This window comes from Aphis gossypii, chromosome X, assembly GCF_020184175.1.
Source record: "Aphis gossypii isolate Hap1 chromosome X, ASM2018417v2, whole genome shotgun sequence".
NCBI lineage: Eukaryota > Metazoa > Arthropoda > Insecta > Hemiptera > Aphididae > Aphis > Aphis gossypii.
This window is the reverse complement of record NC_065533.1, coordinates 53,373,414-53,393,923: the sequence shown is the minus strand read 5'-3', so window position 1 is coordinate 53,393,923 and position 20,510 is coordinate 53,373,414. Positions and strand designations below refer to the sequence as shown.

The window sequence follows — 20,510 nt, the reverse complement described above, 5'->3', positions numbered from 1 at the left end:
CACCTTTTTTGTATGATACGCGTGTACAGAATATACCCACTTGATAATTATTATATTGTTCGCGGAGAAGCAAAGCACGGATGCTAGGTTATTATAGGTTATTATATTGGATTGCAAAATTGTGAAATATGAAATATAATTTAATTTATTCATACGGACATACGTAAATATGATAAATGCGCTGTATAATTATTATATTACTTACACCGTGTATCATTAATTTTAGATTATAGAACATTATTTGCTCGGTTTTATTTTTTCAAGATCAACAGTATTATTATGAAGGCGCGTTACCGACAAACAAACGTATACAATTTAGGGCCAATGTAGAGTATCAATTAAATTTGCAATTGAAATTCAAGATTATGTAAGTGCTCTTTTACAATTAGGCAATTTTTGTTACACACAGATATTAATGTTTGTTATACAATTTTTTTCAAATATTATTATTATCGACTTCGATTGGAATAAAATCCCACATCCCTCGGTAATTGTAGGTGTAGATCACAAATAAAGTCATCACGCTAAAACATCTCGAAACTGTTTATAGATTCGTGTAAACAATTTTTAAACATTTCAAATCAACGCTTTCGAATACACAGTAGTTTCATTTGTCAACAATTTTACTTAAAATTTTTCTTCATTGTTTATATATAAGACGTAAGTCTACCTATTAATATTCATAGATAACATATTATTGATTTCAAAATATCATAGTTTGCAATATATATAATAATAATATAAAATTTGTACTCATATTAAAATATAATTATTATCTACTTTTAGAACTATCTTTTTTTTTATTTTTTAACGATCGTTAAAAACCAAAAAAAAAGATAGGAAATTGTATGACTAAATATACATAATAATAATGCTATACAGAAAAATCATTCAATTTTCGTATTAGAGCTGTATATTAGACTTTGCACAATACTTGAAGTATATTTTATTTTGATAATTATAATTAAAATGTATAAATAATAGGTGAAAATAATTGGGAGATAACATCATCATCGTAGGTAATAGGTATATCCTATTGTGGTAAAAAAATAAAATACTTATTTGTATTTATAATATTGCTGAAAAAAATAAAAACAATCTAAACATTTAAAATTATTATTTATAGTATATGATAATAAATAGTGATTCAACATGATTAGATGACAAGCAACATTTAAATTAGACCTCAAAACGAATATTGAATTAATTTTTATTCGCCCAATTTGATAAAACCTAAAATAATTTTCCTGAGAGCTCTTTACACATTGTTTTTATTAGATTGTTTATTTGTTCATATATTATAAATTATAATCAATAAGTGTGAGTGGATTTTGAACGCATATAATCATTTATGTTGATATCCGTTTCAAATAATTTTACAATAATTATTTCTTTAATTATCATTTCGCAAATTCATGGTTTGAATAGGTATAGTTTATATATAATATAATATGTAGGTATCTCATTAAATTTGTTTTTAAATAGAACTTATCGATTCTATCAGGGCGCAATATACTAACGGTCTCTACAGAAATCATTTGCGTATTTTACTATTATTGTATGTATTTTCACTGATACATACACTATAATATGTGTATATATTTTTTTTATCATTGTTGCATTGATGAATTAATCCTTTTATAGTTTCAGCGTGTGATAATAAAGAACACAGAGTTACACACTGTTAAATTTTTTTTTTTTTAAGCAAAAAATATTATTTAGTTCTAAAATATGAGTTGATGCCCCCACTTTATAGCACACGCATATTACATACCTAAGTATCATTATTTTTACTGATTATTTGCAAGTATTTCGATGGTTGTTTGAAAGCGTATGAAATGGTCGATCTAAATTTTTACTGGCAAAAATTATAGCCTTCGTTAAAATCTAATACACCGACTTATTCTATCAAATTACAAATAATTTATTTGTAAATATTTTACAAAAAAAAAAAAATAAATAAATATATTTCTTATTTTAAAATTTTATCATCAAATTTTAAAATAAGAAATATTATAGCTTATAATTTATTCTACTTTTTAAGTACAATCAGAACAATATTTTATGCATCCTATGAAATAGCATATATACAATATACATAAATATACATACGTATGTTTCGACATTTAAATGGATAATTATTTTATATTTTTACTTTTATCTTCATAGTGTTGATTTCTAATTGAAATTTGTTTTAGTCGTTTTAGATATTTTATTTGTGTTATTTGTTTTGTATGAAACTTAAATAAAAACTGTTGAGTCTATAGTGACTAAATGTTAATATGGCATGAATAATATTGAATAATATCTATAGATTTTTGTAGTTTTTGATAATGTGGTTGGTTAATTAAAATTTAAAACACACCTCGTATATGATACAACTTGCCAACTTGTTTGTTTTAAATGGTAAGTTGCGACTTGACTACTTGAGTGAATTATTCTGATTAATATTTTATTTTGCAGGCTTGCTATTAATTTGCTTGACCTATCAAACCATTGAAATTACACCCTTGAGTAATTTACATATTTTCTATAGATAGTCGGTACTAGGTAAGTACATATATAATTCCCATATAAGACAGTACATCTATATATAATACAAATACATATACGAATTCCGTTTTAATTGTGTTTTGATATGGTTAATGGCAAATTATTATGAAATATGAATAGCATTTTAGCAAAAGACATGCTATAGCTTTCATCAAGAACTGGTTACCATTCACCTGTTCGTCAATAAACTAACACAAATTTTATACCTATACCTACTTTAAACTGTTTTGCGATTAAAATAATATGTTTTCTGCAAATAGTTAATAATAACGACGGGTTTTGATATAATAATTAACGTTTAATGAAAAATGACTAAAAATTATACGTTTATACGCTGTGTATTATTTTTCCTGTTTCTATTATTCATCTTTGTTTTTTATTACTATAATTATTATTTTTTCTTTTGAGTTAGACATACATATTGATTGTAAAGTTATATAACTACATGAGCGATGTATCCATTTGTTGTTAGGTAAAATTACTTAATTTTTATTTTTCCTCAAATAATAAACAGTGTAAATATGTAATATTGCAAGCTTCGAGAAAGAAATGTAATTATATTTTAATAACATATATTATATATGTAGTATACATTTTAATTGTTTAAGTTAATATTCTGAAAACAAAGTCTTTAAAAGTAAAAGAAAAAAAAAATAACAATATTATGTAATCTATCTTTGAGCCATGAATAGGTAGATAAATATCTCATAATGTCGATCGTGCTCTTACTTTATTTATATTGATCGTGATGTGTAGTGTGTATATCAATAGTCTCGATCTCAATCATTTTTTTCCGGTTTCAAGTATAGGTAAATTGTCAAGTGTTAGCGATGAAAAATATTATACACATAAAGATGTGTTGTATTGAATAACATTGCTGTTTTGGCGCCAATTACCACCGAGTTAAGAAACAGTTTAGATTAAATATACAAATATAGTAAATAAAATGTAACTAATTTTTTTTTCATAATCAATTAAATACATAAATAAAAGAAAACATTATGTAAACATTTGAATAATGTGTATACAAATATTATAATAAGAAAATATTATCATTATAAGTACCTATCGTTATCTGCTTTAACCCAAAATTTCGAATAAAAAACTTAATAAAAATTGTTTGATAATAATTATTTAAATTTAAAATCATTAGCTGGGTCTGCTTCATAATTGTCAATGGTAACTTTAAAATTCGCTAGTACTCCGTATTTTATATGTCAGACATTTAAATATTAATCTTCATTTCGTTTTTAAATTCAATATCATTTTCAGTTTCTATTTTTGAGTAAAATCTTCCACAAATAAAATGTATAAAAATGAAGTACATTAACATAATTATTTCAAAACTTCAAACTAAATGTGAATAACAATTAACAAACAACAATAAATGAAAAACCAATATTTTTCTGATATTAATTAAAAGCAGAAAAGTCACTCGATTGTATAATAAATTTTAATTCTATACCTCATCAATAAAGTCATAGAAACTGTTGACATGTAATAGATGTATCAACTTAACTTTGAATTCAGTGATCAATCATTGCATTCCAAAAATAGTTATGAGTTGAAATGGTGTGTCAGCGATCAGTTTGTGTCTCGAAGAATATTTTATGAATTATTTATAATACTATAAGTTTTTGTTTTTCCATGAGTAAGTTCAACTAGTTTAAACACCGCATAATTAAGTCTAACATGTTATTATTTTAATTTATTTTTTCCATTTTTATAAGATTCGTTACAATAATATAGTAGGTACCTATTTTTTATGCTACTCCGACTACTCCTAAAATAATTATATATATATATATAATATATATATATATATACAAATGCATTTTTCAATACATACCTGTAGACATATGGACCGACTTCTTCAAACCGCAATTTTTCGTCTATTCCAGCCAAGAAATCTTCACGGTTTGTTATGTTGAATATGTATACTTTTAGGTAAACTGCTGCTTCTGGTGATTTCCACATCTCGAACGTTTCGTCACCTTTGGACATAACGAGTTTCTGAAAAAAAAAATCAATGATTACGTATTAATATTTATTTGTTATTCATTAATCAATGAATTTACACGATAAGACGTATATGGACAAATTATTGAAATACAACAAATTATTAATAAATTTGTTAAAATAAATGTCGAATTATTAACTCTCGGAGTAAAAATGGTAGATACATAGAAATTAGGAGTTATCGGAATATTATCGTAGCCGGAATGAAAACAATATTCAGATTTCAGGGTTAATATTATCAAAGGTTAAACAATATTATATACGTAATGAAGAATTTGTTAATTTAAACAGTCGGTAAAAATATATTTTTTATTTTTTTGCATTTTCAGTAAAATGTTTTTAAATCGGAAATGAAATTATTATTTAAAAAATGCAAATTAATACATACATTTAAATTGCACATTATTTAAAGGCACAGTAATTAAATGTTGTTATCTTTTTACTATAGGATAAAATAATATATTATATGTATGAATGTTAAAAAGTTCATTATTTTGATCACTACAGATCATAACTTATTTACTAGGTACTTCAAATCTAAAATATTATTTTAGTTAGATATTTAAATAAAAAGTTATTAACAGGAAATTGCAATGATTTCAATGTTAATTATAGGAATATTATAAATAAATCACAACAAATTCGTATTAAACAATGGTTATAAAATTTTAAGCACGCGGAAACTCAATGATAAATTATTATTAATATTTAATGTATGCCTAAGTAGCCACTAAAAAGAATAATAAAATAAAAAATTTTACACATCTAGGATTGCGATTCCGGTATGAAGATTTATCTAATAGAACCTATTTTATTTCTCGACGTATTACAATAATACATATGTAAATAAAAGATTTTCAGGTTTACGGACCGTATAGTCGTGGTAGACCTGCCTACGCCATATAGACATCGTAGCAATTTATTTTTTGACTCTAAAACAAGTTATTTCTCGTTTCTCGGTACTGAAAACATCAGTGGCCGAAGAGTATTATTATTATTATAGGTTGGTACATAAATTATTATTGTATATATTTTATTATACCGCTGAATTTATGATTTTATTATGACCCGAATAGTTTCCACTCGACATCAAAACAAATCGCAAAAATAATAAGTACCTACCTACCTACCCATGTAATGCGCGAAGAACATTCACAACAGCGATTATGTTGGAAAAAGACTATTAATAATTAATGCTTTTATTATTTTATTTTGCTTTGCTTCTGACCACTTATAATAAACTATAAGCATCCATCCGTGTTCATATTATGATGCGCGCCCGTCGAACAACGCATTGGGATAACCCCGGTGAATAAGTGGCTGGAGAACAGGTATTGCCTACGTCACGGTCTCGGTCATCTTTGTAATCCCCGGATATGCCGCAAGAAATGTTTTTTAAAAAAAAAAAAAACATGTTTGACTCAACGACGGCGGAGGTATATATAGGCTAATATCTTTTTAACTATATGTCCACGGAGGTGCAGGTAGGGGCTTTTTTCTTTTTAACTATTTACGTGACTCACCGCATAGATAGATTTTAGATTGGCCGAACAAAATGCATTCTTCGTGTCTATGATGAACTCCTCGCCTCTATTTATACTACATATATAGGTACCCATAGGATCATTATAATATAATTTATGATAATATAATAATATAGTGGATTTGGAGAGTAGTTTGACCTTAACAAATCGCCAAGTCGGCAAGACGCGTTTTAATCCATCTGGCGATTGTGTGTGAAATGGTGTACGCATTTTTTGGGTACCTATCTACCATGCACTTCTAATCGTCAGAATATTTTTGATAAAAATACTAAAATGTTCGAATATCAATGCAACGTCGAAGATATTTTAATTTATTGCACGTATAATACTCTGTGTAAAGACGCGTATCGTATATAATATTTAAATCTACTGTATGTGATTAACTAAATATGTTCTACGCTAAACCCTCATTTTTCTTTTAATAATTTATTTAATTAAATTTTGTATTCAAAATTCATATTTTGAAATAGGTACGTACCAAATTAAATAGTATATTTATTAATCACCTTGTTTTCAGTTATTTAGGTTTTAGATATTTAGATACAAACTTGTATTTTTCAAATGAGAACCAACTTTTTTTTTTTTTGCTATGAATTGTTAAGTAGATAGTTTTTAACTAGTAGTTTCTGAATTAATAAAATGTATACGTTTAAGTTTGCATAGCCCTTAAAAAAAGGGTTGAAAGACTTGTCAATTAATACATGGAATTATGGACCATCTAGAATTTATTTATTAAAACATTTTTTTTTATATATAAATTATAAGTAGTTATTGAGGGTTATTTATATATTAATTACTGAAATTCATATTAATAAATTCAAATAACTCGAGTATCCACTATACTCATTCGTATTTCAATTTATATACATTAAGATTTTCAAAAAAGTCATCTGATTAACACCCAACAAGTAAAAAGACGACTACTTATGTCTCATTGGTATCCTCGTGCAATAGACACACAACGAATTAAATATTATTTTAAGAGGACGCCATACCCGCATGTGTTGTCTCCGTCTTACAAGTAGATACGTAACAAAGCAAATGTACGCTCAGAATAATATCACATGTAGCTCCGTTAGTTTAAGCAATTTTAGAGCGAATCGATCTATTATTAAACTTGATGGTAAGAACATTATCTGTGTTCGTATGTAGATTTTTTACGATTATTCAGTTTTTTTAGTTACTAATGATCATTTTTAATTTTAATCTATATTATATACGCATAACTCGCTAAAAAATCGAACAATCGTAAAAAACAAACATACGAACACAGATAATGTTCTTACCATCATGTTTAATAATAGGTCGATTCACATTAATTTCGAATAACTAACGGAGTTACACGTGATCTTCTGAGCGTAAATTTAATACATAAAGCATAGTAAATTTTCGTTTATCAGTTTCAATAGTGTGCTTTTAGTTTTGATATTAGAGTGAATTGACCTATTATCAAATTTTTAGTTAAGAACATTATCTATGTTCTCTCGTTGGTTTTCTGTGTTATTTTAATTTTAAAGTGAATTATTATGAGCATTTTTATATATTTTTCATACTCAAAACTCACTTAAAAATTAAAATATCGTAAAAAACCAACGAAAAAACACAGATAATTTTCAAACCTAAAAGCACAATATTGAAACTGGTGAACAAAAATTTATTATGTCGTACGTGAGTAAGACGGAGACAACACAGCAACGTCCTCTTAAGAATAATAATTGTAATTTATAATATTTATATAATATAGGGACGAACAATTTAGTGCGTTCGATAAATGGTAATTATTTTTATTAAGACTTGTGGCAATAACCTACTGTATTGTTTTACTTAAAATTATACAATCCTTAAAATAAAATAATATCTTACGACCGCGTCGGCCGCGGACTACCATCACTTACCCATTTGAGTATTAATTTAAATGGATCGAAAACGGCGATTAGTGTACCCAGAACGAGCGCGGAAATGCCAATCAGCATCAACGATATCAAACCTGAAAACAAATTAAACATAATATGTATTATTCATCATGTATAATTATGCCATGTCATCATATTAGTAGTACTATATAATAATATATTTAATACGAGTATTAAACGCGTAATACATGCAAATTGTAAATGATGGCTAATAGTTATAAAGCTATGACATAAAACCTAATACTGAAATCATCGTTCAATGCAACAATATTACCTAGATATATTATCCATTAGGGTTGTTCAAAATAAAAAATTTTATATTGGAAGTACGGTTCAGATATGAGGTGTTATTTGTCACTAAAAATGATGTGTATACTGTTTGACTGACATGAAATTGGGCATTAATAATTTACTGGTGGCCTCAGGTTTTGTACATTAATTACTAAAAACAACTTATGTTGTGACCAAATTTTTACAACTCATGTGCGCACAGTTTTAAAAAATACATTTTCTTTATTAAAACGTCTATGGAAAGTTTCAGCAACATTCGTTTTATTCAGTTGTTCATCATTTAGTTTTCCGTTTTTGTGAACATGAATGGTACTTATTATACAGTTTAGTAAATGATATGAGTTATTAATTGTATGGTCATATTTTGTGCGCAAAATTTTTAAATTAGACATTTTTAAAAAGTGTGCCAACTAGTGTAGACTACTATATAATGTATTATAGTTTTTATTATAACCCTTTTTTAACATTGATTTAATTGATTTTTACTGTATTATATAAGCACACCATACCAATTATTATATTATTATTATTATTATTATAGTCTAAACATCTATGTACAAAATACAAATTATAGGTAGGTGCATGCGTATGTAAACAAAATCCACTACTATAGTAAATGAGTTTAACTGTTAAAAAATAGTAACTACTATAAAAATTGATTGGATTTAATAAAACATAACTATTATAGTACTGTTATAATAGGAATAACAATACGTCATATCGGTATATTATACTGTGTACAACAAGAAAAAGCCAGCTTTTTCTACCGTATTATTTTTTAATAGCAACGAATGATTGTAAGACGCTAATACTTTTAGGTACCTAGAGTGAATGTAGCCAAACAAAAATGGCTGAGATACATCAAGTTTTTAGAATATTATAGCTTTTGAATTTTTAAGACCTTAGAGTATTGTTGTAACTTTTGCTAGTACTTACTTCGTATCCTAATCGTTTTATACTATCTATAACAACGCTGATAGCGGTCATTCTTGTAAGACGTGTAATAATACCATAATATATAAATATATAATATAATACAATACTTTCCTATATTCTACCTACAATAATACTCGACAGTAAAATTTAGTGGAGTATTTTTTTCCTCGTAGTCAATAGGATTTATGGACTACGCAGACATTAGAAAATTTTACGGGAGTAGAAAAAAATTCAGACTTTCAACACAATTCGAATAATTGTCGGTCAAGTAGGTAGTAACCTGCCTACATCAGTGCGTATTATATAGAATACGTTAAACGTAGTGGTGCAAGTCGAGCGCATAATAAAATGGTCATCGTATAATGTATTATATACAAAACGATCTCGAAATAATGTAAAATATTGTTTATAGATATAGATCAATATCAACTTGGCTGGGCACAGACGTGTTCGAATTTTCAGCCGATCGAATTTTAGAAACGTTTCACGTAAAATAGATTTTGATAGATTAGATAATAGATTTATTTATTTAATTTTTTTTAACTTCGGAATTTCGTTAATAATTATTTACGAACAGACACACATAGCTATACATAACAAAATATAATTAATAGAGAAACTTAAAATGGTAAAATGTGGGTAATATATACTGGAAGAGAATCATTGATTTTTAATCATTTTTATTAGAGGTGCATATATTTAATGTTTTAAAGACTCGTAAAATACGGCATTACGCAATACCTATGATGCGCTACCTATGATCGTTATAAATTGATATTGATCGCTGTGTCTCGTCATGGAGAAAATTGAGTAATGCGATGATATATATGAATTTGCAAATGTTGTGTTTTTATGCGCCTTTTTTATTTTGTAGTTAATATTATTATTGTAGATATAGCAGACCTGTTAGGTAATATGATTTTTATTACTATTCGTCTGGTCACCTGCAGTGCTAACCGCTTTACTATTGCCTACTTAGCAGAGTAGATATGTATCAAATCGTATAATGAGACTTAAAAAACTATTAAAATAAAAAGCGTAAGTAAACTGCTGCTTATAATATATATATATATATATATATTTTTAATATTTCAAATTCTTCATTTCTATACTATTATTATCACGAGTCATCGTTTTGTGTGTATATACAACAACGTTGCATACACAGGACAAGGAATGATAAGTCGCATATCAATGCACATCGCAATACGGGAGTTTGAAATAACTAATAATTTATTAATGTTGTTTTTTTATTAGTGTTAGTTTAGTTAAGATAAAAATGTGTTGAAAATGCTGAAAGTTAAAACATTTTTTTTCTATCGCTTGCGTAACTGCAGAGTGCCTATAAGAAAATGTTTATCATTTGTAAGTGTATCGTTGGATCCAAAGAACATTTTTTAAAGCATTTTTTTAAAAAATAATTTTTAGGGCTTACAAATAAGTATATCAAGTTAAAATTAGCTGTCATCAAAAAGAAAAATAATTAATTAGGTAGATGCATCATGCATAGGTACACCGTGACGGCTGTGATGTGCAAAATATACGTTATGAATCATGACTGTATCAATAGTCGTTATACGTAATATACGTCATGACGTGTGAAAATTGAATTAAGTCTGAATCTACGGCTGCGTACTTGATTAATAAAAAATTATATAGGTATCACGTGGGTACGCTAAACGTGTTATTATATTGCGGTGGTAATTGTACAAATCCGGATTAAAATTCCTCATAAGTCGTAATAGTGTACCTTATACCCATATTAAACTGTTATACATTTATAATATTGTAATTTGTAATAATTGTATTACATGTTATGTTTGTAATTTTATTACAGAAATTATTCCGACAGTTATTCTGACTAAACGTCTGTACTACATTAACTGAGTTAGAATACCAAACGTATTATATTTTATGCATCTATTATTATCCATTGATTTTTTTTTTATTTGTTTTCCATTACAAATCGTATACTGAACTCATTTACAGTTAATTTTTTAGATGGTATCGTCTTGTGGTGGTTTATTATGTATATTGTATAAATTGTGAATCCATAATTTTTAGTTATCGATGTATCGTACCTATACCCACCACACAACAATGATCAGAGCCCACTATAAGCTATTTATCCGAAGCTAATATCACACTTGCGCTTGTAATATAATATGCCCAACCTTGTTCCGAGAACTGTCGAAACAACAATAATTTCGTATTTATTATTTATAATTTTTATTTTTTCATTATATTGTTTTATTCTGTATAAATTAGTTATTAATTGGACAGACCACACAACAACATGTAATAATATCTCAACAGTAAACAATAACTACAAAAATATATGTTTATATTTCAAAATGCTTTAAAAAATCAACGTTGATTTTTAAATCGGTTCAATAGTCGGTGTAAAAATGAAGGTGAATATAATAGGTATATATAAAATATATAGGTACATTGGTGAAAATTTCAAAATTAATAAATCAATTTTGTGAATTTTTTTTTTTAAGATTATTAAGAAAAGTACTGATTTTTTTTAAAAAAAAAGAAAGAGACGCATCATTATAATTTCAATATATTTTCATCGCTCCGCTCAGAATTTACAAAAATAAAATAATCATAAACGTACATAACGCTGAACTGACAAACAATATATTATATAATATTAAATAATAAATTACTACTTAAGTAATTTTTCCTGTGATAATAATTTAAGTAATGAATAACAAATAACACGATATAACGAGTAAAAATCTCAACATTTAAAATATATCTATTTTAATTATAGACCATTAATACATTGCAAATATTTGTTTTATAAATAAACTATAATTAATAACTACTATAGATTACGCAAATTAAATTACTTTTTGTAGTCTTAATTATTATTAGATGATGGTATCTAACGTCAATAGTCGAAGACTCGAAATAGTACTTTGTACTTTTTATAAATATTTAATATATAACATTACTTATAGATAAAGATACGCTGATGGCTGATATGTGTGGTAAACTGTTATACTCTTACTATATAAATATTTTTAATTTTTCCAAAGTAAATTTTATTTTATAAACACAAACATCATACTATTTTTAACCATTTAAACAGTATTAAATAAAAAATTGATGATTTACAAAAAAAAAAAACCTGGATTTTAAACTAATTATGATTATATTATACTGTGCACTTTTTTGAATTAAGGATTTTATACAAAATAATTTATGAAAGTTCTTGCATGTCGATGCACTTTACGTTCTATCAATACATTCATAATGAAAGGTACAGTAGTTTCTATTGTCCATCTAATCTAGTTGTATATTATAAATTTCGTGTAACAATTCACGAAAGCAGATTAAAAATGGTTCTGATCACTGTAGGTACCTATATTGCACTACGGTCTACGGACGTAGGTGTAGTATAGGCATATAAGAAGCATTCAATGATTGGTAATAATTTGCAGCTCCACAGACAGTATTTGGAAACCACGGATATTCAATTCATATAACACATATTTTAAATGTATAAATGACGATTATTAATATTTTAAAAATATTTTATAAAGACTATCATCGTATTATTGCTCAAAAATGCTGTATGGGACGAAATTCGAAATTATTATGAATCGGATCTCACGCCGTTCCCAAACCGAAGGTCTTACATTTAGCGGGATGCTGATGCATGACCAATGGATCTGATTTTCAAGGGCGCTGACGGAAGAGTACTTTTAACATTTAAATAGATAAAATATACCTAAAATATGATCTTAAAAATTACTCTCGAGCTTTGTTCGTTTGGACCACGCCTAGGTTTGGATCACGGCCATCAAAGCACGACGATCGCGATTATAAAAAATCACAGCAGCGAAGTCCATATAATATTATAATAGCTACCACGGTGCATTAAATATATACTGCGGTTGTGGTCGGCCGGTGCTTCAATAATCACACGACGCAGTACATTTGTATAATATATAATATAAGATAATATTTTATTTTTCATAATAGGTAGGTGAATTGTAGGCAAATATCGCGTATGTTGTCGGTCAAACCGTTTGCGCCCGGGAAGGCCATCGCTGTCAGCTCTGCGTTATAATACAAATACGGTGACTAATAAACAATAATAATATAAATTAAATTAAACCTCCGACTATTATAGTGGACAACTATATGGGTGTTTCTAAATACGAGGAAAAAAAATAATTGCCGGGGCTCGTTTTATTTATTATAAAGTTTTAATATTATTGACCGTGTTCAATATGTACCTACCTATACAAAAACATTAACTGTTTCCGCATAGTCGAGTCATTATGTTACAACGCTCGACAGATGCAGTATAATATATTATTATTATTATAATATTATACAGTTGAATAGCAGTGACATCGTATCCACATCGACGGAGGAATGACGAGGGGGACCTGGCCAAAACACGTTTGATAAAATAATGAACACTGTTAAGTTTTTGTTGATTATCGTTTAGACTAGTAACAGACCAGTAACGGTTTTAAGGATATCGTGTGATCAATATAGTTGTGCTATTCCTAACCATATAGACATCGAATTTATAAATGGGTTCTAAAAAAAAAAAAACAAAAAAATCGTTAAATAGAATTAAATAAATTTGATTCTGATTTGAGTTGGTTTTCAAAAATATCTCGTTAAACGGAAATATTTTGTTTAGTCGGATAATTATATGGAAATTTAATCGTATTATTTATTTCGGATACAGTTTTACTTTAAGTTCTAGAACGGTATATTATTTTCAGGTAGGTAAATATACTTGGTATACACTTTAATGATTAGCTTAATACTACACCAGTATTGTTTTACGTTCAAACCTTTAAATAGCAAAATTGTGATAGTTTGTTTTCATTGGTGAGATGGCGTGAAAAAGACACGATTCAAACATGACGGACCTCTTTTTCATATTGGGTCTTGACTCTAGAGCAGTGGGGTGCTCTGCGGGAGTCTCAAAAAGGTTAGGTTGGAACCGCAAAAAATCGCGTAACATTTACGATTTCGTACGTACTACGCGACACGGGAGTAAACAAATAATTTTTATAGAAAGGGCGTGTTATAGCGCTTTATTGTTCTGTCCGTCCATTACTGCCTGTCGTATAATTCACGCCTCACAATTTGCAAAATAATGTAACACCTTCAATGAAGGTCCTTTATACACGCATAATGTATTCCGACGCGGAACGCCATTTCAAAAATCCTTTTACGCCAATCAAACAGCTCAATATTATGATTTTAGGTAGACACCTATTCGGTACTGATGAACTAACTACTACACGGCATACTTATAGTGCCTCTCATAATAATATATGAGCTAATGGGTCGCGCGCGCGCATATCGTGTCTGTTTGCTGTTATATAATATATTTTTTTTTATTACGAATTCGTCTACGCGAATACGACGCGTGTGTGAACTTGAACTCGAAACCGGTGACTGGCGACGACAGAGAGAAGAATATAATAATAATAATAATATGGACGAGACTCGAAAAACCGCTTTCGCGTATATATACATAAGTAGTTTATCGTTGTTTTATATGCATTTCACTACGTCACTGCGCCGTTATTATATTATGGATGTACGTAAAAAACCCGGATGTCACGGGGTAAGGAAAAACTTGCACAAAACCCACAGGTCAGCCGATCGCATGACGTATACACTGTAACTCGAGTGCTCGACTATCATTTAATGTGTATTTGGGAAGTTAATTCAAATCTCGTTATAGCATTATATTATCATCACTTTACAATCGTACGAGAGGTGATGCGTTCGTGTTTAATATTGAGGTACAAAATGATCCGCGCAGTGCACTGAAAATCTATATTTTAACTGAGTCAGCTATTATATGAAATATTGGGATCAGTGCCATGGCTGTAAATGTCTAAATACGATTCTAATGTTGTCATCGTTATAGACTTTAAACAGTCAGCCAAAACATGAAATATTCATTATAAATAAAAAATAATTTTATACACAAGTACATTGTAATTCACTACATAATGTGTAAGTATATAGGACATAGAATAAACAAAATAAACGCTCCTGCCCCCACCGAAGAGAGCCTTGTGACTAGTCAAGAACCCTAACGATAATTTCGTGATTTAAAATAGATTGAATACGTTTATTATCAAATTATTATATAAATAGATATGAACCTATATTATGAATCAGATTAAGTTTTTTTTTGGAATTTTTTTTTTTTTTTTGGTCACCTTTTCGTACCTATACTTACAATTAAAGTCTACTTCAGCTTTCTGCAGTGGAACGAATTGAAGGATGTAATTATTCGACGAGTGTTTGAAAAAATATAATTTACTTGGGGATTCAAGCAAATATCGAAAATATGCGCTTTGAACAGGCATAGGTGTATAGCTGTAAAAATTTAATTTTCTTTTCGAAATCAATGAATATCGACCGTGAAAACGAGTTCATCTAATTTATGATATATAGTTGGCATTTGGCGAACGGTTGCAGCGTATACCGGATACAGCCAAACTGGTTTTGCCGTATACACGCGTACCATGATGTACCATGACGTTACCGATACTGATCATAAATATAACATACTTTACATACTTTACATTGTCATTTTACCTTTAGAGCATCGCATGATATTTTTTTCCATCGTGTGTTTAGTTTGGGGGTTCTTAACCAATTTTACATAGTGGGCTTTATTTATTTATCTTTAAAATGTAACTAAAACAATAAATTCAAATCTACTTTGTGGACCCCCGAGTAACAATCTATGGGCCTACGTTCTAGTTTATCGTCCTACGGAAATTTCGAAGTGCATGTGCCGCACCTCTAACGTGCTGCACTATAAAATCATAGATGGGTGTATCGTATATATGTGTACTCGTATATGTGGCATGGTATGTCATATGATAATATATACGTTATAGTTTCGTTGTTATGAATATTTTCAATAAATTGTTAGTTATCGTAATTAGTCATTACTAAAGATTTATGTGCAAAGGCACCTGTAAAAGGTACACATTTCAATTTTTGGTATATTTTCATCATAATATACTATTGATTTAATATCATAATATTTTTATATATATAAGTTATTGTATTTGTATACATACTTTTAAAACACATATGGGTGCAATATAAATATAATTTACAACATTTTATTGAAATGTATTATTCATTATTATTATTTTCTAAATTTTTATTACCGATAGGAGAAGATAATATATTATAGTATAGATTTTATACTATAAATGTCACTCGATTTTTATCAGACGTATTGGTATCTACACTTCTTTGTTATCTTTATTACGTCATATTATATCAAGTTCTAAGTTTTAAGTTTAACGACAATGGTAAAATAAAAAACAATTGCTAATAATATTTATAAATTTATAATACATTTATATATCTGTAATAATACGTTAACTTGGATTTTTATGAATACAATTTATAAGAATGCATTTTGCTGAAAAACTGAAACATACAGTCGTATGTAGAATAAAATTTGGTGTAAATGAATTTACTTTATTTTTTTCCCACGGGATTTGGAATACATATAATAAAAACTTTCAATACATTAATATCCATTCTAAGCTTATTATTTATTAGCTATAACTGTCTAGAATCCGGATTTTTATGCAAATGTATATTCCTCTGTAATAGACTTAGAATAATTGCAATACATAATATATCAACCTTTCATAAGATGCTGATTTTATGGTTAAGTTGTTATTGTTGCATATTTTGCACATTTGAATAATAATGCATATATTTAGACAATTGCATAAAAGTTGCAATATTATTAAATAAAATAAGTAATTTAAATTTTGCTCAAAGTTTGATTTCTTTTTTAAATTTTAACTGGCTATTTTTTTAAACATAACATAAATTGTACTTTTTTATGTTTTGTTTCTCATAATGTTGATAAAACACCCAGCTATGTACCCAGTGTTTTAAAAACAACATAAGATATCAGTATAATTACTTTATTCATTATTGAAAAAAGGTCTTATAACAAACATGTCTGTTAAGACTACATAATATATTAGAGATTTAGGCATTATGAATGCTAGTTATTGTCCGTTGATTAGTTTCTGTAGACTGAAAAGTAAACAATTAAATCACGGAAATCTTTTTGTTTTCAGAAAGAATTCGGCAACAAAACATGATATTTGTGTACTTTTATTTATTCAAATATAGATAATTTAATAATACCTACTCTAATATTATATAATACAATACACATCGATACGTATCTACATCGATTATTGTTATCACGCAAACGTCACGTCACCGTATTCATATATTATTATTATACACCATGACATAATAATATTATTCTTATTAACCGATCAAGTTCAAACCGCGTTTCAATGTCACCACGTGTCAGAATATCATGTCATTACACATTATGATATACGTCGACTACTGCGGTCGTGGTTACAGCTTCCGAGTGGAGCGCAGTACCGTTGCCCTTCGAATCGTGAGTAAATATCTCTTATAACTTTATACGTTTTGGACAACGCACCTCGTCTAATTAGTGGTCATGATATAGTAATTAGATACGATTACCTATTATCGTGTTGATATTGTAGTTATTAATGTGCGTTTTCTGAACTTATGAGTAAATTAAAAAAAAAAATACCATCAAAGATTTTATGCCAAAATCACATATCCGGTAACTGGTTATGTTTATAAAATATATTCTTTTTTGGAGTAGGATTTACGTTTTCTCTTGTTTACTTTTTCAAGTTCGTCATTCTGAAATATAATAGGTATATAATATTATGTAAATTGTGTGATTAATTTCACAAGTGTCAAAAGTGCTTTCGAAACATCAAAGTGTTGTAAAGACACAAGTTCAAAAAAAACAGCTGAGGCTTACAAAATTCAGCTGCACTTTAGTTATTTCAGATATGTTATGACATAGGAATGTCAACATTTTGTACATAATATGTTTAATAATGCATATTATATTATTGTTATCTAAATGCATTCATATACAAGAAGTGTGAATTTAAATTAAACAGAAAAACGCTTGTAAATGAACTTTTTGAAATTAAAATATTAACTATTTTTGAAATCTTATAAGTACTATTTAAGTACTCGTAGTAGAATTTTAATATAAAAAGTTTTCATTAAAAAATTGTATAAACTAATAACTGAATAAGGTATTTCTGAATTAATTTTTTTTTTAATTTATAAGAATAAGGTAAATGTAAAATGATAATACCCTCGCCTTGGTAAGCGTTTTCTAATAGATTTCTAGCAATCTTGTCGTTGATCAGTGGTTTTGGTAAAACGTGTGAATTATAAAACGGACAGACGAAAGCACACACGCATTTGGGATTTTCCAGAATATCTTACTATAATAGGTCGTTTCCAAAAATGGTTCGGCGGAGGACGTGATAAACCTACACAATACATATACTATATCGTTTTGTCCAGTGGTGGACAATATTATGGTAAATAAGAATATAAATCACTCCTGTGGCGGCAGCGGTGCGTTTTTGATGAGGTGGAATGAAGGAGGGGCTAGTGGGAGACTGTGTATACACGAATACATGTGCAAAATCACGGTGTATAAACTATAAACAAAAACATATTAAAAAATAGCAATAAACAATATTTTTAATTTTTGTATTCATAAACTGCGCAACAACCGCTGGAGGGCGTACGGTAATATATAACCATATACGCCTGTAGGCAAAACGGTTTTGAATTCATATTATATATTTTGTTTCTGCAAACTATATGCGCACAAATCACGAACATAATGTAATATATGAGTTGTGAGAACTTTGGAAGACTAGTGGATACCTACTCGACAACGGGTTATAATATATTAAATATTGTTGTAATAATTATGCAGACTTGAGATCGTAGTTTTGTTTTTATGTATGCACAACAATAACAAAAATCAACAATGTATATGCAAACGTTTATACTTTTTGATTTTTCCATTGTATTCATTTACGTCATTATTATCATATTGAAAAATCATAAAAGTATATAATTTTTGTTTAACTAAATGTCGCTTTTGGAATTGTAGCTTTGAGTGGTTTTTGAGTTCGCAGTATTCAAATTTTATCAGGATAATAAACCGAAAAAATATAAATATTATATAATAATATTAACCGAAAAAATAAAATAGAATTGAGCAAGGACCCTCGTCATTCCCCATTAGACAGATTTGGCACCGAGTTACACTGCGCACCGCTCATATTATGGAGTAAAAGAACATAATTAGCTATATTGTTAGGACCGATCTAAGAAATCGTGTAGATAATTCTTTAATATTCAGGCAAGGATCTGCAATAGTTGACATTTTAGTGAAAAACCGATCGCTTTGAGTAATTAACGCATGAAACTATTTGTGTATACGATAAGGTTGTAGTCTACGTACAAAGTTCATTGGTAGGTATAATACACCAAATATCATAATTGTATATAACAAATGATATAGTGACGATAAGCATTAACTTTTGTCATCGGTCAGTTCAACGGCATTGTGGAACGGGACGTACACACACACACACACACCAATAATATGATTAGAGGTATACAGAAACGTGATGAGTGCGTGTATGTCGGTATACGATTGTTATACTGCAATATCAATACACACGTGTATAGAGATCGAGCTTTAATCCCAGGCGCATCGTAATCGCTATATACTCAATCGGTTTTATGTAGCGCCGGTCATCGGTCGTACGAGCGAGACAATATACGCTCCTGCTTACGTGTCGATGGTTCATAGACGTCTTATGAGTGTCCCAACCCCGTTGAGGTTTTTGAAAATTAAAACTCAAAAGACGGCTTTACTCTTAGTTTTGTAATGCATGTAACAATATTTAAAAGCAAGTATGTTTCGTTGGGTGATATGACATGTTTATTGTTTATAATAGCACACTAAAGTCTTACGAAAAATAATGTTTTATAGTCAAATGATATTTGGTAGGTATCACACTGAAATAGTAGATAGGTACGCTATATTGTCGAAAATTATATCATCATTCTATTTCTACCCTCTTCTCGACAATAATAGTAATACGTTTTTAAAAAAATTATTTAATTATAAATTATAAATTTTGAATTCGATTCCAATCTACTTGTTCTAGTTATGTAACCTATTAATTATATTAATATAGTGTGTTTCGACCTAAACAAAAGTGTGCTTATAGTTTTAGCGTTCCGATAAGATCTCGCAGACTGATATCACTACGTCGAGAATGTAGGTGCGCGGGGTTTTCTGTTGACCTATCCG

General features: G+C 28.3%; 1 protein-coding gene across 2 annotated transcripts in view; it reads right to left on the bottom strand.

Moving 5' to 3' along the window:
- The window catches only part of LOC114127890 (scavenger receptor class B member 1-like), a 75,679-nt gene that overhangs the window by 15,205 nt on the left and 39,964 nt on the right, over window positions 1–20,510 (bottom strand). For both annotated transcript variants that reach the window (XM_027992246.2, XM_050205548.1), the window contains exons 2-3: window positions 8,012–8,103; window positions 4,403–4,566 (exon numbers count right to left, since the gene is read on the bottom strand). In XM_027992246.2, coding sequence (XP_027848047.2) covers window positions 4,403–4,566; window positions 8,012–8,103 — 256 coding nt within the window. The remainder of the gene's footprint in view (window positions 1–4,402; window positions 4,567–8,011; window positions 8,104–20,510) is intronic.